General features: G+C 41.5%; 1 protein-coding gene across 7 annotated transcripts in view; it reads right to left on the bottom strand.

Moving 5' to 3' along the window:
* ITPR1 (inositol 1,4,5-trisphosphate receptor type 1) overlaps nt 1–26,159 on the bottom strand; it is a 331,954-nt gene that overhangs the window by 167,185 nt on the left and 138,610 nt on the right. For 6 of the 7 annotated variants that reach the window (XM_047779506.1, XM_047779541.1, XM_047779548.1 and 3 more), the window contains exons 11-20: nt 25,322–25,417; nt 23,278–23,322; nt 19,032–19,186; nt 11,058–11,157; nt 9,785–9,945; nt 9,053–9,194; nt 6,719–6,877; nt 4,113–4,285; nt 1,903–2,022; nt 372–566 (exon numbers count right to left, since the gene is read on the bottom strand). In XM_047779506.1, coding sequence (XP_047635462.1) covers nt 372–566; nt 1,903–2,022; nt 4,113–4,285; nt 6,719–6,877; nt 9,053–9,194; nt 9,785–9,945; nt 11,058–11,157; nt 19,032–19,186; nt 23,278–23,322; nt 25,322–25,417 — 1,346 coding nt within the window. The remainder of the gene's footprint in view (nt 1–371; nt 567–1,902; nt 2,023–4,112; nt 4,286–6,718; nt 6,878–9,052; nt 9,195–9,784; nt 9,946–11,057; nt 11,158–19,031; nt 19,187–23,277; nt 23,323–25,321; nt 25,418–26,159) is intronic. The other variant, XM_047779516.1, reaches the window with a different exon arrangement.

Below are 26,159 nucleotides of genomic sequence, written 5' to 3'. Positions count from 1 at the left end.
ACATATACACACATTTTCTAGCTGTCTGCAAAAGTTCTAGGAAATGGGCACTACTGTCTCTATTTTACAGATAAAGAAAGTTGGGCATAAAGAGGTGGACAGCTGGACCCAAGTCCCAAAGCTGGTATGTAGAGAGGTGACCCACAGGCTGACTCTTAATGACTACAAAATGCATCCACATGCACGCTGTGCAGGGACAAACCGTAGCCAGGGGCCGACGTAAGCACTTTCCCTTCTTTTGACCTCGCCACACCCAGATACTGACTCACCATCTGCGTATCAAGGAAACCTCACACTCTGCTAACCCCTGAAATACACATCTGTCTCTTGCTAGACGCCCTCCTCGGAGGTCACCCGCCAGGCCCACTCACCTATAGTAGCTGAGGACGTCTCGGTCTTCCTTCTGTCCCTCCTTAGCGTCCTGTGCCAGCTCCCTGACACTCTTACTTCGAACCTCTTTGTTGCTGTCCCTCCAAAACAGCCACACCTCTTCCTCATCCTCTCCTGCCTCCAGAGCATTCTCTCCAGAGGAAACACCTTCAAATTCGAAGCGAGACAGTACCAACCTGAAAAATTAGAGGAGAGCAGGAAACTCATTACGTTTGAAATCCTGGCTCATCTCTGACCATCTACAGTAACACACTCAATTCCAGCTTTGCTTTCAGCATAAAGATGCAGAAAGCCATTTTGTTTCACCCACTAGCAAAAAAGCAAAGAGCCAAACACTAACTTCACATACTTTAACCCAATAGCTGTGCCTCCCCAGGGGACATCTGGCAACATCTGGAGACATTTTTGGCTGTCCCAACTAAATGGGAGGGGTACTATTGTCATCTACTGGGCAGAAGCAGAGATGCTTCTACACATCCTACAATACACAGGACAGCACCACACCAAAAAAGTATTTGGCCCCAAATGTCAAAATGCCAAGGTCGAGAACACCAGCATTTGGCCAAGCTCCAAATTCAGTTATACATGAGAAATAAACAAATAAAAATCACTAGTTTTAAGGCATAATTTAGTGGGGTTTTTATAAACTTTTTTTTTTCAACATTGAAATATTACTGGTACTATACTTATCAAGAGAACAGCTCCCCTGCTAAAAATGAATCACTATTCCTGCCAAAACTTCTGTGGACCCATCAATAGTTTTTGAACAGTGATAATTCAACAAGCTCTTCCCTGCAATGACTTAATATCAACACTGAATTACCTCCTTTAAGATTTAAAGCTGATGATCATTAGAGAACTTTAAACTTAAAATGATTTTTTACTATTTTTATTATAATTGATTTACAACGTCCTGTCAATTTCTGCTGTACAGCAAAGCAACCCATTTATACATATAAATACCATCTTTTAATTTCACATTATCCTCCATCACAAGTGATTAGATATAGTTCCCTGTGCTATACAGCAGGATCTCATTGCTTACCCACTCCAAATGCAGTCGCTTGCATCTATTAACCTCAAACTCCCAGTCCCTCCAACTTCCTCTTGACAACCACAAGTCAGTTCTCCATGTCCATGATAAATTCTTAAAATTAAACCAAGGATAAGTGAAGTGCTCCCTCCTAAGCTCACATTATTTCAAACTGGTATGCAAAGTAAATGACAACACCACATGGAGGAGGCCTCACCAAAAGCAAGCTTGGTAACTTCCCTAATCAAGACCTTGGCACTTTGCTATACAGCAGAAAATGGCATAGCACTGTAAATCAAGTATACTTTAATTAAAAAAAAAAAAAAAACTCCTTTGCAAGAGGACAATCAATTGCCATCCAACATGACCTCAGAAACAGGGATTAGGTCCTATTACCCATAGGTACATACGTCCACTAACCCACCCGCCCTCCATCCAACTCCCATTCTCCTATCTTCAACTTCCAGACCCCAACTCACTTGGTCTCAATCAAGATGTCGGCATTGGTTGGATTCAGCACAGCTTTACATATCAGTTCCTGGGTCACTGGGATGGATTTGTTCATGGACACGCAGAGGTCAGAGAGGTAATCCAAGAATCTATCAAGAAAGAAAATCCAACAAAACATTTGCTATAAACAGAAGCAAGGGTAGGGCCTTGGGAGACTGGCTCTCCCTCAAGAGGGCAGACCTAATGTCCCTTTAAAAAAGTCAGGGGGGGGGTTCCCGTCGTGGCGCAGTGGTTAACGAACCCGACTAGGAACCATGAGGTTACGGGTTAGATCCCTGCCCTTGTTCAGTGGGTTAACGATCCGGCGTTGCCATGAGCTGTGGTGTACATTGCAGATGCAGCTCGGATCCCGCATTGCTGTGGCTCTGGCGCAGGCCGGTGGCTGCAGCTCCGATTAGACCCCTAGCCTGGGAACCTTCATATGCCGCGGGAGCTGCCCAAGAAATAGCGATAAAAAAAATAAAAAATAAATAAATAAATAAAAAAGTCAGGGATGGGAGTTCCTGTTGTGGCTCAGCCGGTTAAGGACCTAACATTGTCTGTGAGAATGCAGGTTCAATCCCTGGCCTTTCTCAGTGGGTTAAGGACCTAGTGTTGCCATGGATGTGGTGTAGGCCTCAGTTGCAGCACCAAGTTGAGCCCTAGCCCAGGAACTTCCATATGCTGCAGGTTCAGCCCTAAAAAGAAAAGAAAAAAAAAAGGCAGACAGGACTTTGTGTTTTAGTGTCAGTGTCCAAAGCATCACCATAAACCCAGACAGCAGAGAGAAGAAAGAAGCAAGAGAGGAAGGAGGGCAATGCCTGTGGTGAGGTCAAGGTACAAGGTAAAAATGAATAAAACCAACAACCAAGGGAGAGGTTCACAATATTCTGTGATCATCTGTGTGGGAAAAGAATCTATAAGACAATGGCTATGTGTATATATATGAATGAATCACTTTGTTACACAGCAGAAGTGATCACAACTTTGTAAATCAACTCCACCTCAATGAAACTTAAAAAAAAAAAAGTTCATGTGAGGAAGAAATGGTAGGGATGCAGGGAGACCAGGGTGTGAGAGACGAGGCTCTGATGCTTGAGGCCCAAGTTAGAGTCCTGGTTGTGGTTCTTATCTGCTGCATTCTGATGTGGTACTTGGGGGAAATTAACCTCACTGTCTTCGGGGTTTCTCACTGACAGAAAAGGAAAACCTACAACTTCAGAGGGTATTCTGAGGATTAAATGAGCTAATTCATGCAGAGCGCTTACATCATTCACTCCCTTGCACACAATAATGGTCCATAAAATGGTAGTTATTTTTATGGTGGGAGCAGTCATTTTCATAACACCACTTTCAGCTCTTCAGTATCACTGTTTGTGATACCCTCATTGTAAACTATTTCCCACTTTACCTGAAATGGCGTGGATCTTAATTAGAAGAAGAAAGAGTGTTGGGGGTGGGAGAGATCTGTATGAATGCAAGAGAACCGAAAGAATTGACCACTACATAATAAAAATCACTTAAGTGACAACAACGTTGGCAAAAGACTTGCTGATGATATTTGGGGGAGTTCTAACTGATCATCACAGGGTGCTAAGAAGTACATGAGTAGCCAATAATTGTATTAACTGTGCATCTACTAAGCACTAGGCACTTCGCATGTATTTATCTTCCTCTAATTTTTTCTTTTTTTTTTTCTTTTTAGGGCTACACCTGCAGCATATGGAAGTTCCCAGGCCAGAATCTGAATCACAGCTGCAGCTGGGGACTATGCCATAGCCGCAGCAACACTGGATCCAAGCCACATCTGGAATCTCTGCAGCAGCCTGCAGCAATGCTGGATCCTTAACCCACTGAGCGAGACCAGGAATCAAATCCACATCCTCACAGAGACAATGTTCTGAACACACTGAGCCACAATGGGAACTCCTCTTCCTTTAATTTTCACAACTATCCAGCTAGCAGATGAGGAAATAAAAAGTCAGCAAGAAAGCCAAAGGTACCCATCTGATAAGCGTTGGGGCTAGGATTCTAACCCAGTCTCATTTCAATACCCTGCTCTTTCCATAGCTCATCACAGCACCTCTCAAGACCTGCCAAATCAAAATTAGCCCCTAGTGGCCCCAAGCAGAGGAAATTGCATAAAAAGTACCAGGACCTGCAAAGATACCACCTGCCCATCAAGCCCACCCCACCTCACCTGGGCTCCCTGTTCTTTCGCACCAGGCTGACAAACGTGTCGATCTCTGCTGCGGTGATGTGTTTTTCCAAGAGTTTCCGGTTATTGTGGAGCAGGGCGGTGATAGTGTCTTCGGCCAGCACATCATAGCCAATCTGCTTCTGCATGAAGCCAAACTGCTTGGCTATGTACTCCTTCAGAGAAAGGATAGAGAGGTCAACAAGGAGGACGAGAGACCATGCACCTAGGCTCAAAGTAAGGGAAGGAGCTGCGTTCCCCGATAAGAACTGCTCCCAGGGAGGGAAATCATGAGGGAGCATCTTTCCACACCTTTCTGACCAAGGAAGACAGCTGTGAACTCCCTCACATCCTTGACTAATCCTGCCACATAGATGTAATTAAGCAAAATATCCTGGATTTACAGATGGGCATTTTATTATGTACACGGTATAAATTTTAATCTCATGACTTATTTTTCTAAAAGGTCAAAAGCTGTTTTTTGTCTCTGATTTTATTACTAATTTAAGAGGATTTAACTGTGCCTCAATGCCCTGTGCTGTGGAACAGACACAGTTAAGCCTACCTAGATGTTTAGAACATGGGGTGAAAATACATTTTTTAAGTCAATGGGTAGCAGAAGCAAGTTAGGAATATGTAAGCCAGTCAATCATATTCATAGAACATGTGAAAACATCTGTTGCTTCTCTTTTGGGGTCAGACATGACATTCCATAGAAGGATTTGAGAACTCAAGGAAGCCTCTTATTTGTTTGTTGCTATTCAAAGACATTTTCCCAGCCCAAGGTAGACTATTTCCTTGTTCAAAGTTCAAACAGCCCTTAAAACTCGGTTTAAATTTTTTCCCGTAATATCCAGCACAAATGAACATCTCCTCAGAAAAGAAAATCATGGACTTGGAGAAGAGACTTGAGGCTGCATGATGGGAGGGGGAGGGAGTGGGAGGGATCCGGAGCTTGGGCTTATCAGACACAACTTAGAATAGATTTACAAGGAGATCCTGCTGAATAGCATTGAGAACTTTGTCTAGATACTTATGTTGCAACAGAAGAAAGGGTGGGGGAAAAAATGTAATTGTAATGTATACATGTAAGGATAACCTGACCCCCTTGCTGTACAGTGGGAAAATTAAAAAAAATTATAAAAATATATATATATAAATTTTAAAAAATGAAAAAAAAATTTTTTTCCCATTAATTCTAAAATCCTTAAAGTTACTAAGGACTAACAGAGTGGACAGGGGCCACTTTTCAGGCCATACTCAATAAGGATTCATGTCTGGGAATTCATCAGCCCTCAGGGCCCTCAGGGCCCTCAGGGCAACCGGCACAAGACCCATGATCAACCAAGCAAAGGCATCTAGTTAACCAGGAACAAGAGGGACAGGGTTAGTCCCTTGTGTACAAGCCAAGCACATACTATACAGACACTCTGGATCCTCACCGGAAGGCAGAAGAAAGGAACAGGATGAAATCTCTTGGGCACTTCTTGATTGTGGTATTAATGCACCCGAGGTGGATTTAATAAAGTAACCACGACGCCCAGAGGCAACCTACCCTAACAAACACAGCATCACAGGCAAATGAGTCTTTATACTTCAACAGCACCAAAGGGAAAGTGAACAGTTTAGAAATGCTTGCTAACCAAGTTGTATCTAATATTTAAGAGCACTGCTTATGATCAACACCATCTTCATGAAGATACACAAAAAAACTTTCACTGCAGAGAATTGTTTTAACTTAAAGTCCAGATATAGCGTCAGTCAAAAGCTTAGAAGCAAAACCTTTTGAACCACAAGGCAGAGACTGGTGTCTAAGTTATAATAAGGGTCCTTCTGTGTAGTTTATGTAGCTCAGGGTTTCTCAGCCTCAGCACAACACACTGACTTCCTGGGCTGAATAATCCTTTGGGCTGTGTGAGAAATGGTTGGATGTTTGATAGCATCCATGGCCTCTACCCACTAGATGCTAGTAGCACCCCCAAGTTGAGACTCAAAAGGGTGTCCAGATATTGCCACATGTTCCCCCTGCAACCAGGGGTCAAAATTACACCTAGTTGATAACCACTGATACAGTGGTTCCTCAGAATCTCCAATTGTTTGGAAACTTCAAAGGGGTTTAAACACTTAATTCACAGACAGACTATATTGATCATGTGTGTGTATGTCTGTGCGTGTGTGTTTAAGGTCATGACATAGATGACAACAACATGAGTCAGAACCAAAATAAAGAGAAAGTTACCAGCAGAGATAGAGGAAATGGATGGGACAGAAGGAAAAGATTCCTCTCCATCCTCTCTATAAACACATGAAATCATTGTGCCCCTAAGCCTCACGGGACTGTGCTATAAGAAATACTGTGCAGATAATACCAATGTCAAAAAAAGAAATCTCATTGAAACATGGCTGCAGAAGGGAAATTTTCAAGTATCTTTCTTGAGGACTCTGTAATATACCTTCCCGGGCCAACAAAAATCTGTGTTTCCTTTCTAAATGCAAATTTAACAATGAACTATTCTCCAGCCATTAAATAAACAGGTGACACTTAAAACTCGAGGTACATGAACTTCAGGGAGGGAACTGCCAATCACTTCCCACGGGTCCTTACCAACCTGGTTCTTCCTGTAGTCCTGCTGGGAGTGTCGGAGGACCCTGTAGCAGAGGCGGCAGATGTGTCTGAAGGGCGCATGCCGCTGGTCCCCCAGCTCCTCCAGGCGCAGCATCGGGCCATCCCCACAGTCTGTGAATGGGGCCTGTAATAGCTTGAAGATCTGTTTGTGAAAAGCAAGAATAAAACCTGCCATCACCTGCTGTTTTAAGGGCAAACCTCTTTGGAAGCAATATAACCTTAAAGATGGCTGAACTATGAAGGTCTCTCTATCCTAACAATCATTCACCTGAAAACTGCATTCATCCTATCAATAGGGACAAGCTTCTCACCGAATTCAGTCCACTTGGACCAACTTGATTCTCAAAAATACTTGAAAATGCAGTGTTTCAAGCAGTGCTTGAGAGCACAGATGCTGGAAAAGCAGATTCTAGGTCACAATCACGCATCTTTATTACTTTCCTACAGGTATAGATCATGGTCAAGGTAACCTTCAGTTTTCTCATCAATAATACAGAAAGAGTTAACACCTAGCTCACAGTGTTACTATAAGGACAAAAGGAGGTAGTAACTGTGGGATATTTAAGTGTAATGCTTACACAAGTGCTCAATGAAGACTCCACCATTGAATTACACTGTCTCAACCCCTATAGGAACTGCTCTTCTAGAAATGAGCATGGGCATTAAAGACAGAGGTCTAATTTGGGAGTCATCACATGCAACAGCAGGGCGTATTTTATTCTGAGACTTGGAATACCTGGGTTTTTTCGTTTGTTTCATTTTTTAGGATCACATCGGAGGCACAGAGAGGTTCCCAGGCTGAATCAGAGCTGCAGCTGCCGGCCTACACCACAGTCACAGCAACTTGGGATCCAAGTCACATCTGCAACCTACACCACAGCTCACAGCAACGCTGGATCCTTAACCCACCAAACGAGGCCAGGGATCAAACCTGCATCCTCATGGATACTAGTCAGGTTTGTAATAATGGGAACTCCCAAAATCCTTGTTGAAGCAGGATGGAGTGTAAATAAATTTTTGTCTATCATAATCCAAAAGGAGAAAGGATTCTCAAATCCAAGTTCCTATGGAGAACTATCGAACTTGGAACTAATGTGTTTTTCTTTTGGTCTTAGAGGCCAAAGCCAAGCTTGGGGTCTGGTCTCCAACAGTTTAGAGAACAATTTGATATATACTTCCATGTACTTCATCAACTCTGGATTTGTCATTTTCCTCCAATTTGTTTCCTCCCCAGTTTATTTAAATGTATATCAAATTACAACATCTATGTATTTTTTGTGAGCTCATTTTATTTTCTACTCATTCTTTATGGAAAGATTTTTTTTTTGGTGACTTACAGAGCTTCTATAGGTATTCTGAGTGTATTATATACTCCCAATCTCCCAAATATATGAATTAAACCTAAGGATACACTTCACTTAAGTGTTATTTTTGAGGAAAATAAAGTCATCAACTGAATTCTTATTGGCGTTCCCAACAGGTAAATTCTCAAATGGTTGATGCTCAACAAGCACGTTAGCAGTCAACTGAACACTCAAACTATGAAAAAATGAAGGAAACTTAAGTGCATTTTACAAAATGAAAGAAGTCCATCTAAAAAGGTACATACTATATGATTCTAACAATATGACATTCTGGAAAAGACAAAACCTTAGAAACAGCAAAAAGATCAATAGTTGGTTGCCAGGCATTGGTGACAAGGGAGGGACAAAAAGCACAAAGGATTTTTAGGGCAATGAAACTATTCTGTATGAGACTATAGAGATGGATAAAGATAATTCTCCATTTGCTCAAATCCACAGCATGTACAAGACCAAGAGTGAATCGTAATGCACACTATGGACTTTGGCCAATTATGATATGTCCATGTAGGTTCATCAATGGTAATAAATGTACACTCCAGTGGGGACTGTTTACAATGGGGGAGTCTGGGCATGTGTGGAGGCATGAGGTACCTGAGAATTCTGTACGTTTCACTCACTTTTGCTGTGAACATAAAACTGCTCTAAAAAAAATTCAGTCTAGGGAATTCCCTTGTGGCCCAGTAGGTTAAGGATCTGGTGTTGTCACTGCTATGGCTCTGGTCAATATTGTAGTCCAGGTTCAACACCTGGCCTGGGAATTTGTGAATGTTGTGGGCGCAGCCAATAACTAACTAACAAAGCAACTAACTAAATAATTCTTTAAAAATAAGTCTATTTTTTTTTTAAGTCAACTGATCAAGTCTTCTAGGTAGAAATCATCCACATTCCTCTGTAAGAGCATTGATACCACTGATTTCTTATAAAGCCAACTCAGTATGTTGCATCTTACTCACCTGCTTAAGAATATTCTGTTCTCTCATCAGCTTCTGCCGTTCTCTGTTGGGCTTGGAGAAGACCACTTCAAGAACATCTTGGCCAGAATTAGTTCCACCAGTGACAAAGTAAACCAAGTCTTCCAGCAGCTTGGTTACAGATCTTTGGAAGAAAGAAGCTATTAGATATGGGAACTGTTTGATGTCCCACAGGCTGAAAGCTTCATCTTGGAAGCTTTTAGCCCTCATGAATCAGTTAAACAGAAGCAAATCCATTCTTCCCAATTTCTTTCAGAATTCTATGTAGCATATCACTGTGATCATGAGAAATGCTAATATAGAGAAAAACTCAAAGGAAAAAAAATGAAATTGTTGATTGAGGCCAGTTACCACTAAGAGTGAAAGAGAGGCAATGCCTCATTATCCTCAAAAAGATTATCACCTTCATAATACATGAGTCATCACATTTTATCTCAGGGTAACCTCCATTTCTGACATTTAGGAGGATAGTTTCAGAGACCAAGTGGAGGACAGAGAAAGGAGGAGATCTTTACAAGTTTAGAGTCTTTAAAAACAGTGAAAGCAAAGGTAACTATTTCTTGAAAACCACAAGTTGAAGCTGCCCATAAATGCCAAGGCTGGCTCCTCTCAATCACAAAGAGCACATGAGAGCATCCTTTCTCTCTGCAAAGGGATTTAAAAAGCCACACTGGGTGAGGATTAGCATGTCTGGTTCCTGCAGGGAGTCCTCACCTTCTTTCATTCTGGGTGATGGTGCCCTTCTCCAGCTTCCCTGCTATGGAGCCCAGCACCTTGCTGGCATCATTGGCAAAGTCCAGGTCACGAACCTCAGCAGGAGAAACTGGAACTATGGCAAATGCTTCCTTGTCCTCCTTCACGGGGGAAGTGCCAATCTGAAAGGCAAGATGACCTTTGTCAGAGAGTGTACTGGACTGAGAGGGTAAGACACTAATCAAGACATTGGGCAATCCAAAAAGCTTGGAGCTCTCTTGCAGCTAAAATCTACTGGACATAGATGTTCCCTGACAGCTGAGTGGTCAAAGGATCTGGTGTTGTCACTGGTGTGGCTTGGGTCACTGCTGTGGTGTAGTTTTGATCCCTTCCCCAGGAACTTCTGCATGTCATGGGTGCAGCCAATAAACACACAAACTGGACATAAAATCATCTGGAAGGATGTACCCCAAATTATTAATAGTTGTCACCTCTAGAGGCTGGTACTGGGAGGGAAAGTAAGGCAGGAAATGGGGCACTATTATGATTTCATAGCTTCATTTCTCACAAGGAACACATAGGACATTTGTAATTTAAAAATATTTTATAAATACATAGGGAAAAAGCAAATGTACAAAATGATTATTATTGGTTCTGAGAATATTATACAGGTTGACAATGTACCATTCTTTCAACTTTTCCAGATACCTTAAAATGTTCATAAAAGTAGAGGAAAAAATTCCAATAATTTCCTCCAGCACCAAAAAAGATTTAGAGTATCATTCCATTTTTTAAAAAGAAGAAGCCTATGCCTGTATATTCACGTTCTATGATCCTAGACAAGGTGAGAAAGGAGCAGTGGGCTTCAGGGAGAGAAATTAGAGAGGATGGAGGATCTTTCAAGAAATCAAAGTGTATATTTAAATACATAGAGAATAAAGAAATAATGAAGATTTGGGAAATCAACTAGGTATGTGATGCACCTCAGGCACAAGCAAACATTCCCCCAGCCAAAATCATCCTTTTTACAAATAGGAAATCCAGATGATTGCTCAACCTTTATGGCAGAAGCCATGGAATAAAACAAAAGGTTCTAGTTACTTCAAAAGCCCTGGGCTCACTTTAGTCAGGTCCCCTGGAAAGAACTCTTTCATCACATTCAAGTTTGCCATTGACCACACTCTTGCCAAAGCAGCAAAAACTTCAGAGCCCCCTCCTCCTCAACTGCCCTCAAAGGGGCCCTTTCATTAGGGAGCATGAGACCAAGAGGAGGCAGCCAAGTTTTGGGACTTACTTTCAGCATCACAGGTTTTTCTTCTTCCTTGTCAATGGGGATATTTGTGCTGTGAACCCAGGTATTAGTACACAGGTGTCTCAGCCGGACATAAGAGTTTCTAAAGGAAAAAAAAAATATTTTAGGGACAAGAACATTTAGATTCTCTATAGCCACTAGCCTAGAATACATCCTATCAGAATTAATAAGAATACCACAATGGGAGTTCCCATCGTGGTACAGTGGTTAACAAATCCGACTAGGAACCATGAGGTTGCGGGCCTTACTCAGTGGGTTAAGGATCCGGCATTGCCGTGAGCTGTGCCGTGAGCTGTGCCGTAGGTTGCAGACACGGCTTGGATCCCGTGTTGCTGTGGCTCTGGCGTAGGCTGGTGGCTACAGCTCTGATTCGACCCCTAGCCTGGGAACCTCCATATGCCGCGGGAGCGGCCCAAGAAAAGGCAAAAAGACAAAAAAAAAAAAAAGAATACCACAATGGCTTTCTGCTGCATACACTGGACAACATAAACTTAAAGGGAAATGGTTCTGGTCCAAGATACATTCTGATATATCTACAACAGCAAATCATTCATAACAACTCCAATGTTATTGTGATGCACTGTGTTTCTAAAACAGGAATATCTCATTCTATTGCACTGTGCTTAACTGCCCTTCACAGATACTACATTTGTTTGTTTTTACAAAATGAAGTTTTGTCCATTGAGCAAATCTATTGGTGCCATTTTAGCAAAAGAGTATTTTTTAAATTAAGATACGTACATTGTTTTTTTTAAGACATAAGCTGTTGCACACTTAAAATATAACAGTGTAGTGTAAACATGACTTTTTTTTTATTACTCAAATGAATTTATCACATCTGTAGTTGTATAATGATCATAACAATCTGATTTCACAGGATTTCCATCCCACAGTAAACATGACTTTTATATGCACTGGGAAACCAAAACAAATTGTGTGACTTGTTTATTGCAATATTCACTTTATCACGGTTGGCTGGAACCAAACCAACAACATCTCTGAGGTAGATGTGTCAAAACTGTATCCTGTGAATGACTATCTCAGAATAGGACAAAGTGACAAGAAGTATTAACCAAGTACTTATTAGCACGTATCATAAGAGATGATAAAGCAGTAATTGAAATTTTCATATGGATCAATAAAGCAAAAAAAAAAATCATCAAACTCCTGGAAGAAAATGTGAATAAATATTTAATAATCTTGTGGTAGGGAAAAACATTTGAAGCATGTGACAAAACACAAGATTTCTAAATTTTAAAAATAAAAGATGGACACATCTTACTAGTTTAAATTTTACATTTTCCATAAAGCATGGGCAAAAAAGTATGAATCAAATAAAAAATTGAAAGAAAAATGACAACCTGGGAAAATAAAAGAGTAACATATAGCATGAAAGGGTATTAGTGCACATATACAAAGAGACCTTAAAAATCAGTAAGAAAAACATCATGAGTATTGGAAATGAAAATGGAACAGGTACACAAACCTGTAATTTAATAAAGAAACATCAATGAACAATGAACACATTCCTTCTCAATTTACACAAATTAAAACAATGTATCATTTGATTGTCTCATATTCTACAGATCCTAGAGATTGATATCAGCCAATGCTGACAAGAACTTAGGGAGGTGAGCTCTCCTGCACATGCATGGTAAAAGCGTCAAAGGTTCAGCTCTGGAAAGCAGTCTGGCAGTTCATATAATATGCATGAACGATGTACCCATCTTTTCAAGCAATTCCATTTTCATATTTCTTCTTTAAGAGATATCACAGATGCAAAATGAGGCATAAAGATATTCAACAAAGCATCATTTATAATAGTAAAACATTATAAACAACCCGTCTCAATAATTTACTTGTTAATTTTGTATACATGTCCAAATGGTACGTAGATCTTTAAAATGATTACAATCAATATTCATTCACTTGGAACTATGTACAGGACATGGTGTTCAGTGGGAAAAAATGGCTTATAATTCATTTATGATAAATTATATACAGGTTACCTGTATGTCTAAAACTACAACCAAAAAGTTAACCCTAGTTACCTCTGAATGGTTAAATTTTAGGTTTATAATTTAGATTTTTACTTGCTTCTTTGTTCTCCATGAGATTTTAAAACATTTTTGTTGTTTCTTTTTGTGGTGAACATGGATCATTTTATAACATTTTTCAAATTTGCTTTTCTTTTAAAGAAGTAATGACAATTCTTGAACTTTAAGGCATCCATCAACACATTAGTGAAATAAGATGAATGCACATCAAGTAAAAGTTACAAATGTACATTAAAAGCATTAAGATGGAAGACTGTCAAGATGAGCAGTGAAGGACTTATAAAGGAGAAGATTAAGGAAACTTCAGAGTCTTGGAATATTTTTTGTTACAGAAAACCTGAGTTGGAACTTGAAACACTGGTGGGACCAGGGAGGACGGGGAGGGTGGAAGTCATTTGCATTAAGAGGAATTCTAAACAACAGCACCCCAAGTTCATGAGAAGGGGGCAGCGGTAGGGCACATCAAACCAGGCACATCTCTTCAGTAGATCCTCTGCCTCCCTTCGTTCTGTCTTGAACGTTATAAGTGATAATTACTTTGAATAGCATGAATATAAATTAAACAACATGAACAAGAAATTTGAGAGAAATTTGCATTTTTTTCTTCTGAGGGACTTGGGATTCATTTTCTCATTTTCAAAGTATAGCCCAAGCCTGGAGTTTGGCTTTTAACTGGATGGTTGATTACACTGAGTTCTAGGTCAAACGTCATTGAAAGCACCAAGGGCATTCTATCTATTCATCTCCAGTCCCATTCCCAATCCTTAGCTCAAAAGTCATGACAACTGCAAAAATGATGCAAAATTGGATACCTTCCCAGTGTTCATTTAATGCATCAAATTTGCCTTTATTGCAATTTTATTATCTTATTTATTATATACAGCATTTGCCACTATCCCTTTCCTTTGACTTTAAAGGAGTCTTTCAAACAATGTCAACCACAGAAAGTTCTTTACCGGTTACATTGCAAGAACTTTCATATATCTACCCCCAGACTTTCTGATCTTCAAAGAAGTAAAACTTAGCACAGCTTTAAGATAGAGGGAAATGGGTATACTCCTAAGATTTTCTATGACTGGACTGCATCAGTGATGCAGTCCTGGGTTGGTGGCTCTGAGGTTGGTGGCCAAGGGCAAGAACAGATAAAAATTTAAAAAGCTAAGACCTACAGTATAAAATTGACAGAACACTGTAAGCCAGCTATAATGAAAAAAATATATAAAAAATAAATGAGAATTAAAAAAAAAAAAGCTAAAACCAAGTTCAAGATCATAACAGGTAATGAACACACTGGGAGACCACGTCAGACACTTTTTCCAGGGTGAACACAAGGCTTCCCTTGCTTATGAATTTACAATCAGTCTGTCTATGGACAACTACCCACAAAGAATATTTTCCAACAGAGAAACAATAATGCATCAAGGGGATACACAAACGGAGGTCTATAACTGGTCAAAGCTGCTGGCAAACCAACAGAGAAGCTCCAACTTTCCATTCCCAAAGGATCAGGGGGATTTCTAATCCACTGAGGAGTATGGCCAACTGGCACCTCATTCCTCTTCACCAAGGCAATGCCATAAAATATATTCTGATGGGTATTTTATGTCACATGGTTCTGTGCTTTGCTATCTTTAACAACAATAAAAAACTTAACATGAAATAAACATCATCCCCTTGTCTCCTGGCAGCCTAAAACAACCAAAAACCATTAAAGAAATTCTAGAATAGAGAACACAACATACGTAAAAGTACTTAAACTGAAATGCAGTTGGATTCTACAGACTCTCTCCCTATCTAGGTAACAAGCAGGCAGTCAATGAGAAAGAACACTTAACAAAAGCAATATACCCTACTTCATACCATATTTTTTTTAAATGACCTCAAAATTGATCAAAGATGTAAGTGAAAAGAATACAAACTATAACACTCTCAGAAAAAAACATAAAGCTTTATGACCTGGACAGCTACATGTAAAAGAATGAAATTAGAACATTCTCTAACACAATACACAAAAATAAACTCAAAATGGGTTAAAGACCTAAATGTAAGACAGTATACTATAAAATTCTTAGAGGAAAACAGTGGCCACACACTCTCCGACATAAATTGCAGCAGTATCTTTTTGGATCCACCTCCAAGAATAAGGAAAAGTTAAAAACAAAAATAAACAAATGGGTCCTAATTAAACAAATGCTTTTGCAGAGCAAAGTAAACTATAAACATAATGAAAATACAAACCACAGAATAAGAGAAAATATTTGCAAAGAAACTGACTAACAAGGGATTAATTTCCAAAATATACAAACAACTCATGCAACTCATATCAAAAAAACAAGCCAATCAAAAAAGGGGCAGAAGATCTAAAGACATTTCTCTGAAGAAGACATATAGATGGCAAAAAAAAAAAAAACCATGAAAAGATGCTCAACATCACCCATTATTAGAGAAATTCAAATCAAAACAATGAGGTAGCACCTCACACCTGTCAGAACTGCCACCTTCAAAAAGGCTACAAACAATAAATGCTGTAGAGGGTGTGGAGAAAAAGGAGCCCTCCTACATCGTTGGTGGGAACGTAAATTGGTACAATCACTATGGAAAACGGTATAGAGTCTCCTCAAAAAACTGAAAATAGGACTATCATATGATCAAACAATCCCACTCCTGGAAACCTATCCAGAGAAACCATAATTCAAAAAGACACATGCACACCAATGTTCACCGCAACACTGTTTACAACAGCCAAGACACGGAAGCAATCTAAATGTCCATCAACAGAGGATGGATAAAGAAGATGTGATTCATACATACAGTGAAATATCAGCCATAAAAAAATTAATGAAATATTGCCATTTGCAACAACATGGATGGACCTAGAGATTATCACACTCACGGAACTAAGTCAGACAGACAGATAAATACCATACGATTTCACTTACATGTGGAATCTAAAACAATGATACAAATAACCTTATCTGCAGAACACTTTGAAAACAAACTTGTGGTTACCAAAGGGGACACCTGGAGGGAAGAAATGGCCTGGGGGTTTTGGACTGGAATATGCACACTGTGTTCTATGAAAGGACTGGCCAATAGGGACCTGCTGAATATAGCTCGGGGAACACTACCCAATATTTATTTTAATCTATATGGGAAAAGAGTCTGAAAAAGAACGGATGTGTGTATATACATATAACTGAATCACTTTGTTGTACAGCAGAAATTATTACAATATTGTAAATCAACTATACTTCAATAAAACTTTAAAAAATGGAAAAAACGGTTCTCAACAACAAAAAAAATAAAAAGACCAAAAAAAATAAAAAACCTTTGTGACCTCGGATTAAGCAATAATTTCTTAAGAAACCAAGCATAAGCCACCAAAAGAAAAAAATAGGTAAATTGGACTTCAAGAGAATTAAAAACTTTTGTGATTTGCAAGACACCATCAAGAAAGTGAAGAAATGTATAGAATGGGAAAAAATATCTGCAAATTATATTTGATAAGGGATTTGTAAGAAAGAACATTTAAAACTCAATAATCAAAAGATACATAACACAGTATTTTAAGTGGATCAAAAAATAATGGGCAAAGAAGCTGAATAAATATGTCTCCAAAAATGATATACAAATGGAGTTTCCATTGTGGCTCAACGGAAATGAATCTGACTAGCATCCATGAGGATTCGAGGTTCGACTCCTGGCCCCCCTCAGTGAGTTAAGGATCCAGTGTTGCCACAGGCTGTGGTGTATGTCGCAGACACAGCTTGGATCCTGCATTGCTATGGCTGTGGTGTAGGCCCCAGCTACAGCTCCAATTCGACCCTTAGTCTGGGAACCTCCATATGCCATGGGTGCAGCCCTAAAAAGACCAAAAAAAAAAAAATGATATGAAAATGGTCAATAAGACATAATTAGACTATCAACATCATTACCCATCAAAGAAATGCAAGTCAAAACCACAATGAGATACCATTGCACTGTTACTAGCATGGCTCAAATAAAACAACACAGATAACAACAAGCATTGGAGAAAATGTAGAGAAATTAGAACCTTTATATACAGTTGGTGGGAATATAAAGCTATAAACATAAAACTGGCAGTTCCTCAAAAGGTTAGACACAGTTAACACATGACCCATTAATTTCACTCTTAGGAACAAACCCAAGAGAAGTGAAAACATCTGTCCACACTAAAATGTATACACAGCAACCAAAGAGAGGCAAACAACCCAAATGGCCAGCAACTAGTAAGTGAATAAGTAACATGTGGCATAACCATATGATAGAATGTGATTTAAGAATAAAATGAAATGAACTCATGCTACAAAATGAATGAATCTCCATAACAATGCTAAGAAGCCATTCACAAAAAGCCAAATGTGATTCAATTGATATGAAATGTCCAGAATTGGTAGACCAACAGAAACAAAAAGTAGATCTGTCTAAGGCTTGGGGTGGAGCCCGGGGCAACGACAGTGACTGCTAACAGGGACAGATTTCCTTCTTGGGTGATGAAATTGTTCTAAAATCAATTGCAATGATGGTTACCCAACTCTGCTCATCTACTGAAAACCAATGGATTGAGCCCTTGAAATAAGTGAATTGTATGATACATGAATTATATATCCAGTATCTGTTGGTTTTTAAAGCCACAAACCTGGAGGTTGCGAAAGCTGTGCACATACTTGGGATTTAATAGGATAATATCTCTAATTTTCCCCAGATTCTCAAGGGCTTACAATCACTGCATGATTCACACAGAAGAGAACTTCCTGATAAGGTTCTCTTCTCTGTGGTCACTGCTTTGCGTTTATCACTCTGAGAGGAGCAGAAAGAGGACCCAGCATAAGAGAAGGTCCCCCTCTAATTCTGACACTACTCAAGCTGCAGTGAGTACTTTCACGGGCAGGCTCTGGCTGAGTAGGGAAATAGCAATGACATACATGAGTAATGAAACATAAAGGAACCCTTAGAGAGGGGCCATTGTAACACCAACCAGTGCCAGTGAGACTTCACTAACCATGGCCGTGCTGAAGTGTCAGAACTGCCAGAACAACCCCATCTGTCTCAAATGTGTAAGATTTGGGGCTCTGCAATGGCACTCGTACATGTGTTACGTTCCCTGAAGTCTCTGAGCCATGGTTTCTCTGTAATATGGGACAAATCATAATACCTATCTCACAGGAGTTTTGGCGAAGATGAAATCATATGACACAAGTATTCAGCATTATAAATGGCATGGAGTCAGCACTCAACAGGTGTTGACCGCTATTCATATTTTTGGTGATTTTGTTAAGAGTGAGCTTTTGTCCCATTTATAGTCCAGTCTTTCCCCCCCTAGAAATGCATCCTTAGGCAACAAAACTAAGAGTTAAACTTAACAGAACAACCAAAGAAGACTGATCTGATTTCTCAATACCATTAATAAAATTTACTATCCACTGAGTAAATTTCAAATGTTGCATTTTCTAGAATTTATTCCCAATTGTTTATTGGATTGACCAGGAGAGCTCTCAGGTTTGGGAACGAGCAAGAGAGTAAAGGAAACTAGAAATCTCAAGCTACTTGAGCTTAATGTTTGGCTTGTTTACCTAAACACAGCACTTCTTTTTTTTTTACTTTTATTTATTTTATTTTTTTCAAATGATTTTTCTTTTTTCCATTATAGTTGGTTTACAACACAGCACTTCTCAACCAACCACTGAGAACTTTTAACTGACGAGCCATAAAAAAAAAAAAAAAAAAATCAGATGCCACTTCAACAGGCAGCCAGACCAAATCATTTACCAAATCCTATACATAAACTCCAAGAAAGGCAGTGGTGTTTTGAATTCCAAGAGACCCAGCGAGGCTGCCTATACCAGCCCTGATGGGATAAGGCACTCTGCAATCATACCTTGGGACGAGGCTGTCCCCTCCACGGAGGGTAGTGGGGTCTAGCTCAAAAATGGAGGAGATGTCATTGCCTTCAGGCACAGAGACCAGAGAGTACACCATCTTTTCTTGGGCGTTTCGCAACCTGCTGCGGGAGGCATCCTGGTCTGGGTCCACCTGAGGAGGAAAAGTCATCAAGTCAAGGATTCTGTGTGCCAAGCCCTTCACTCACTGCCATGACTGCACAGTCCACAGGAACAGGGAAGAAACAAGAGTGAATGGTGGCGGTTGGCAGGAAAAGAACCACAGGTTCAGACCAGTCATAAGAGATGAGAGGTGGCCGCTCACACCAAGAATATTTACACTCTACTCCTTGTACTGCAATAAAAATGCCTGAACAACGTGGGGTACGATAATCGTTGTCGGGGGCGGGGGCTATAGCTGACACATCCCTGTGCAGTTGGGGGTCAGGGGTGGTGGAGGAGCATGTGGAGGAAACTTACTCTGTGGGTTTGGTCCCGGGCCATTGTGTTAACCTACAGTGTAACTGTCTAGCAAGAACAGTATGACTACCTCCCAGGAGAAAAAAATAAAATGAAATAAACCTGAATCCAAGTGTTCGTAAGCTGCTATCCCCATGTGGCCAAGAAAAACATTTGACAAGTCAGACTAACCCTGAAAAAAAATGTTCCTAATTCGTCAAAGAGGGCTGCTGCCGATAATAATTCGGGGGAAAAGAGCCTCTCCTGCTACGTGCAGGATTTGGCTGAGACTGAGGAACATCTCGGACAGTGAAGACTGAGGAACAATGACGAAAGCTTTCCCCAGAAACTGTAAAAGCACATTCTGGTCTCCAAAGGCCATATGACTAAGAAGATTGAAGCAATGTGCTTAGCCCAGTGCCTGCTCTCATAGGCTCTGCAAGGTCACTCTCTGCCCTGTGACTCTACATGGGATTATTTTGAATGTTCAATATCCTTGCAAGATGACAACATCCACCTGCATCTACTAGGAAAATCACATTTTCCTTGTCTCTAACTTGCTTTGCTTAGGCTGAGGCCCTGCTTCCTTTCCAAATGGAGTGGAGACAAACCAAATCTAACAGGCAAAGGAGAGGGTGTGAGAGAATTTCACTGCAGGGGCCAGAGTTCTAGGATTTCAGGCAAGAGTCTGCTTTTTCAGATTGTCAGCAGCCCCAAACTTTGTCTGTTAAAAAAAGGAAGGGAGGGAGGGAGGGAGGGAGGAAGGGAGAGAGGGAAGGAAGGAAAAGAAAATACAAATAATTTTTTTGAATACCCCAATCTCTGTCTCCCCCTCTCTCACACTCCCTTCTCTAATACCTTGGATTCTCTAGTTACACAAACCCTGGATTCATTATTCTATCTACATTAACGTAAGAATCAACTAGAGAGCGCCAGAACAACTCCATGAGCTCAGTTCAGGAAAAAGCACTTCGACCAGAATCTGTGGTCTTCTAACCACCATTACCTGCAAAGGGTTCCACCCACCACTTTCCAAATAAACCCTGACTCGGTTCTGGTGTGAGACATAGGGCTCGGCCACAGGTTTCCAATTACACTTCAGAGCTGCCACACATACGAGGAAAAAAAGCGACAACTCCGGGCATCTGGACCATGACCTGGGAAGGCACCTCCCATCCTCCCTTGTGCAGTCGGTGTTTGCCACCTAGTGGGAGGACAGGCTCATGTGCACAAGGCCCAGGCCAGAGCAGCCTCAGCAGGCTACCCTCTCCCTCAGGCACCAAGCCCCTGGCTAAGGGCACTGCTGCATTTAGAAGGGTGAGAACGACAAAGCAAGTGGGCTCACAGGCAAAACCACATTCCTGCATGCCAGACTCAGGGAATACATGACCCATGAGCAGAGCAGAATGAGAGGCTTCCTCGCCCAGACTCCGGAGTTTCCCACCAGGAAGAGGGGAGAGGGCAGGGCCTCCAAGGCCAATACCTTCCCTGCAAAGGCCGGAGCTGCGCTGCTGGCCAAGAGGGTGTGGGGTAAGGCCAGACCCACACCTGTCCTCCACTGAGGACCACCACCCAAGCAACATCCTGAAGAGCCCTAACCACACAGTCCAGATGGGTAGCCATGCCTATGGCTCGTGGCACAGCCCTGACCTGGAGAAGCCTGGAGGAGCAGAAAAATGACTGAACTCCCAGACCACTCTTCTTCCTCACCTGTCCAAGACCTGGCCTAATTCCTTTGTGCCACTGCTGTGCAGCGAGTTGAACGAGTGAACAGAAAGGCATTGAAAATGGGGATCATCCTTGGCCACTTACAAAAATGCCATGCGTGAAGCACTTGCTGTGGGCTAGGCACTTCATTTGCACATCTCACTTGGTCCTCACAACGAGCATATCATCCACATCTAAAGATGAGGGAATTCAGTCTCAGAGAGGGACTCATCCAGTCACACAGCTATCAAAACCCAGGTCTGTCTCTCTCTCTTTCCCTTCCTCTCTACTATTTTTCTTATGGCCACAGGTGCAGCTTATGGAAGTTCCCAGGCTAGGGTTAGAATCAGAGCTGTAGTTGCCGGCCTACACCACAGTCACAGCTACAGAAACACCAGATCCAAGCCACATTTGCAACCTACAACACACCACACCACAGCTTGTGGTGATACCAGATCCTTAACCCACTGAGCAAGGCTAGGGATCGAACCTGCATCCTCACAGACACTATGTCAGGTTCTTAACCTGCTGAGCCACAGCAGGAACTCCTCTCCAGCCCTACTTTTGATCACTATATTCTTCCTCTTGCACCACAAATGCCTGTCGTTCTCTGCATGTGATCAGCCCAGGAAAGCAGTCCTGTTTCCACAGAGCTCAAGGTTCACTTGGATATCAGCTCTCAGTGAAAGAAGCCACGGTTCTCCTTCCAAAGTCATCTCAGAGGGAGACTGGTTCTGTGCCACCTCAGACAGCAGCACCAATACCAAGGACGCAGGTTACACAAAGGTAGCCCTGCTCTCAAAATAAAAAAGGGGCACGAAGAAACTATCTCAAGAAAACTAAGGCCCCTTCCAGGGTGAGGGTTCAAATAATAACCAGTGAAAGCTATGCAGGGACGACGTGCAAATATTTCCCCACATGCTGGCAGAAGGCTGGACCAGGCCAGTGTTTTCTGAGCCACAGTGACTGTAGAAGGTCAGCTTTCAAAATGGGCTCTAGGAGAGGATGAAGGGCTGGGAAGGAGGGCCCAGGCCCCTCTGTGCCCCCCAAGGGGGTGAAGAGGAGATGAATTCCCCCAGCAAGTCCAGGAACTAATGGCAGGACGCCCTCAGCAAAAACTTACCTGTGTTTCTTCCAAAGTTAATATTCTACCCAAACATAACTAGAAGGTTTGTAACTACTGCAGGACTTCCTTGCACTTACAAAGACAATTACATTCTGTGCTATCTTCACCCCCAACTCCTTTCATTAATATTAATGAAATGTTAATGCCCAATTCTGTCAAAATTTTACTAAAAACAAAACCCTCAAAACCACCTACCATATTCACCATCAAGATGATCACAGACACACACAATGTCAAAGACGGCAGCAACTGTTTAGATTTTTGTTCTGCTAATCCTAGACCAGAACCAAGCACTCCACAAAAGAACAGCATCTCTTACACCCATCATGTCCCTGTAACACAACCACTGCCCTGGTCAACCTGTAACTGTGGACACCTGAACCCCCAAGGGCTTCCATATCAGCGTTCATGGGCAATATGCCCTCCCAAAAAAGATCCAGCTGGCATTAAAATTCCAAACCATGATATAAAATCTATTTCTAACTTAGCAGAAAGCAGGGACAGAAGATTAGACAATTGAGTGTCTAACCAGAGGTCATGCCTCATGTGTTACTCCACAGTCTAAATGACAGTATCCACCTCACACACTCACTGAAAAAAATCTGAGGGAGTCATAGATTCAGGTCAACAGCAGTAAGAGGTTCATTTGTAAAAGCTGATTCCTACAGGGACTGTCACTGTGTCCAACCTAGCATATTCCAAGAGATACCCTGCAACTTGGAGAGATCCCTTGACTAAGCACAAAGAGCCTCATGACTGGCAGTCTTTTGGACCAATCAGGACAAGGCAATATGACTTCCCTTGAGGGAAGCACAGAGCAAGACCCTGTTTTTAAGGCAGTTGTAAGGGTTTCCCTTCCCCAGCACGTAGTGACCACATTTCTGATACGGGGTTGCAGATCACATGGCCTCACCCTACCAGATGAAGACAAGAAGGCTCTTGCCCATACTTACTGAGGGCTGAAACTCCAGGCATTCTTCCTCAAAGTCAGGGTCTACCTGATGAAAAAGAATCATTAGGAAATTAAAACATCCATTGCTTTCTCATGGACTCGGCCCCACCTGCAGCAGACTTCAAGGCTTCAAGGCCTGCAAACATCTTTGGACAGCTAAGGACTTGTCCCTTCCCTCTGTTCACAAAACCAGCATGCCACAACCACAACACAGTTCACACGGGTACAACACACAAGGAACAATCTACCAGCACCCGATAGACGGCTCTCAAGTGTAGACAGAGGAGCACAAAGAATCCACTAGCAAAGCAACAGTTAAAAGCCTGAAATAAATAAAAGATCAGTGTCCAGTCATTGATAATCCTGCTCATTTCCACTGAGAAGTAAAAATCATTTGGCTTCCAGCAAGAGCTACATTCACCCTAGAACATAACAGATAAGGCAACCACCGTTGATGTTTGGCAACCAACGTTGATGTTTGGCAACCAACGTAATTGACATTTCTCACTGCAGGTTACCAGGGTCCATAATTTTCTAGGGCTCCATTTTAACTTTCAACTTAGTCTTGATCTTCTGCTCTTCTTTATTTTGAAATCAGCAGTTCATAGAAGTGTCAGGCATCCCAGGGGTGGGGGAGTGGGGAGAGGTGGAACATTTGGATTCGGTCCTCCTTGGGGTCAGGTGCAGAAGCAGTCCTGACACCCATGCACCACCTTCAAAATCTCTGAGCAGTCTCACTGGGGTACCAGACAACAGAAGGTGTCTTTTGATGTATGGCTAGAATCCCACATGAATATGCATTGTACATCTTCCAGGAGATCAGAGTACAACTCAACATCTGTCACACAGTGAGATGGCTCCCCAATTTAATACAAAAATTAAGAGGGAAATTCCTCCCATCCTTCAGTGTTGAGTCTTAGGCTTTCCTCAAAAACACTTCACAGATATTTAAAATACATTTCCTATATTTCTGGCATTCCTGTAAATAAAAGACCCTACCTATTCTTTTTTTTTTCTTTTTTTTTCCCTTTTTTAGGGGCACACTCATGACATATGGATGTCTCCAGGCTAGGGGCTGAATCTGAGCTGCAGCTGCTGGCCTACACCACAGCCACAGCAATGCCAGATCCAAGCTGCATCTGCAACCTACACCACAGCTCACGGCAATGCCAGATCCTTAACCCACTGAACGGGGCCAGGAATTGAACCTGCATCCTCATGGATACGAGTTAGGTTCATTACGGCTGAGCCACAATGGGAACTCCAAGACCTTGTCTATTCTACTAATGCTCTGAATAAGCAGGATTTATAAAATTATCTAATTCTTGATGTGCTTTAATGCTTCCAGATTCACATACCATATTTCACTACCTCCAAGTCTTGGTCATTCATGCTGAGATCAGGTTTGGTAAATAAGATGTGGGGGAAGCAGTACACAAGAGCAAAATGGAAAGATAATCCTAAAACCTAGATTAGTAATGTTTTCTTTTTTTAAAGATTTATTCTCTTAGTGACTTTGAAACACAGTTGACCCTTGAGTCATTTGGGAGTCAATCTGAGTACAGTTTAGAGCTGGCACTCCAAATCTGTGGCTCCTCCACACCTGTAGTGTCTCCTGGACACTTGGATTCAACCAACCACAGACCATGCAGCATTGCCTTTACTATTGAAAAATCCCACTTTTGTAACTGGACCCATGCAGTTCAAACTCACGTCGTTCAAGGGCCAAATGTATACAGGACAGTGTTATTAACTACAGTTAGCACACTGGACGTTACATTCCCAAGACAGTGGTATTTTCTAACTGACCTTCTCCCCACATCTTCAGCAGAATCCCTATCAAATACAAAATGTGTTAATCATTTTTGTCTCTTCTTATCTGTAAAGCAGGGAAATGAGTCAGAAAGAAACAGAAAAGCAGAAGGAAAAGCTAGGGGACTGAGCATCACCCTAAGCCTGTAACTACCCAATGGCTGGCTATAGGTAAGTGAGGAAAGGGGGGTGCATCGCCCTTGAAAGAGAAAAACCACAGGGCTACCACTTACCTCTGCTGCTAAGTAATGCCCTGTAGCAAGATGCTTGAAACGGAAGAGGCTGTTCCAATATCCAGCTCCACCCCGACATGGATCGTGTTGGACCACCTGCAAAAGGATAAACCATCAGTAGGAGTGGAAGCAATGTCAGCCCCAATAAGGACAACACTGAATCTGAGATATCACAAGGGAGTCATAGTTTAGGAGAGATATTTACCAGGTGAAGAAAAATCATTATCTGCCAACAAACCCCTTACAAGCATCTTAAGTAGTGCTAAGCAATGTTTCTCCAAAGAATAAATAGGGTCCCCCAATTAACATGAAACCGTTGTATTACAAAGTTCGATCATTTTCAGGTGATTTGCCTTAACCACAAGGAAGAAATCAAGGTTCCAGAACTCATCCACAAAAGGGCAAAATCAACCAAAAAGAATCTCATGGAAAACTGTACCAGCTGTCTATCCATGAAACCGTGTACTGTAACACATCCACAAGCCTGTGCTTTGACACTTGACACTTATGGTGTCTGGACCAATTTACTATAAAATAAATATAACTGTAGCTTCTGCTTATGATGGAATAATTGGCACTGGGAGTTGGTGCCATAAATAGACACTATACAATATATATGAACTTTCCATAGACAAAGACAAAGCAGAATAAAATAAAAAAACAACTGTGTTCAGATGTTGGACAACAGGGAGTACACAACTGTGACCTCGGAGGAAAGGGAAACAAGGTGATCTCCATGGTTGCTCCAGCTTTCAGCTGGGAGGTCAGACGGCAGCTATGGGAAGGAGTACTCAAGCAGAAGACACCCGTCTCGTTCCGCTGGGGAGATACGTCAGGA

This window comes from Phacochoerus africanus, chromosome 1 (genome assembly GCF_016906955.1).
Source record: "Phacochoerus africanus isolate WHEZ1 chromosome 1, ROS_Pafr_v1, whole genome shotgun sequence".
Lineage (NCBI taxonomy): Eukaryota > Metazoa > Chordata > Mammalia > Artiodactyla > Suidae > Phacochoerus > Phacochoerus africanus.
The sequence above is the reverse complement of the archived record's forward strand: the minus strand, read 5'-3'. Positions and strand labels throughout refer to the sequence as shown.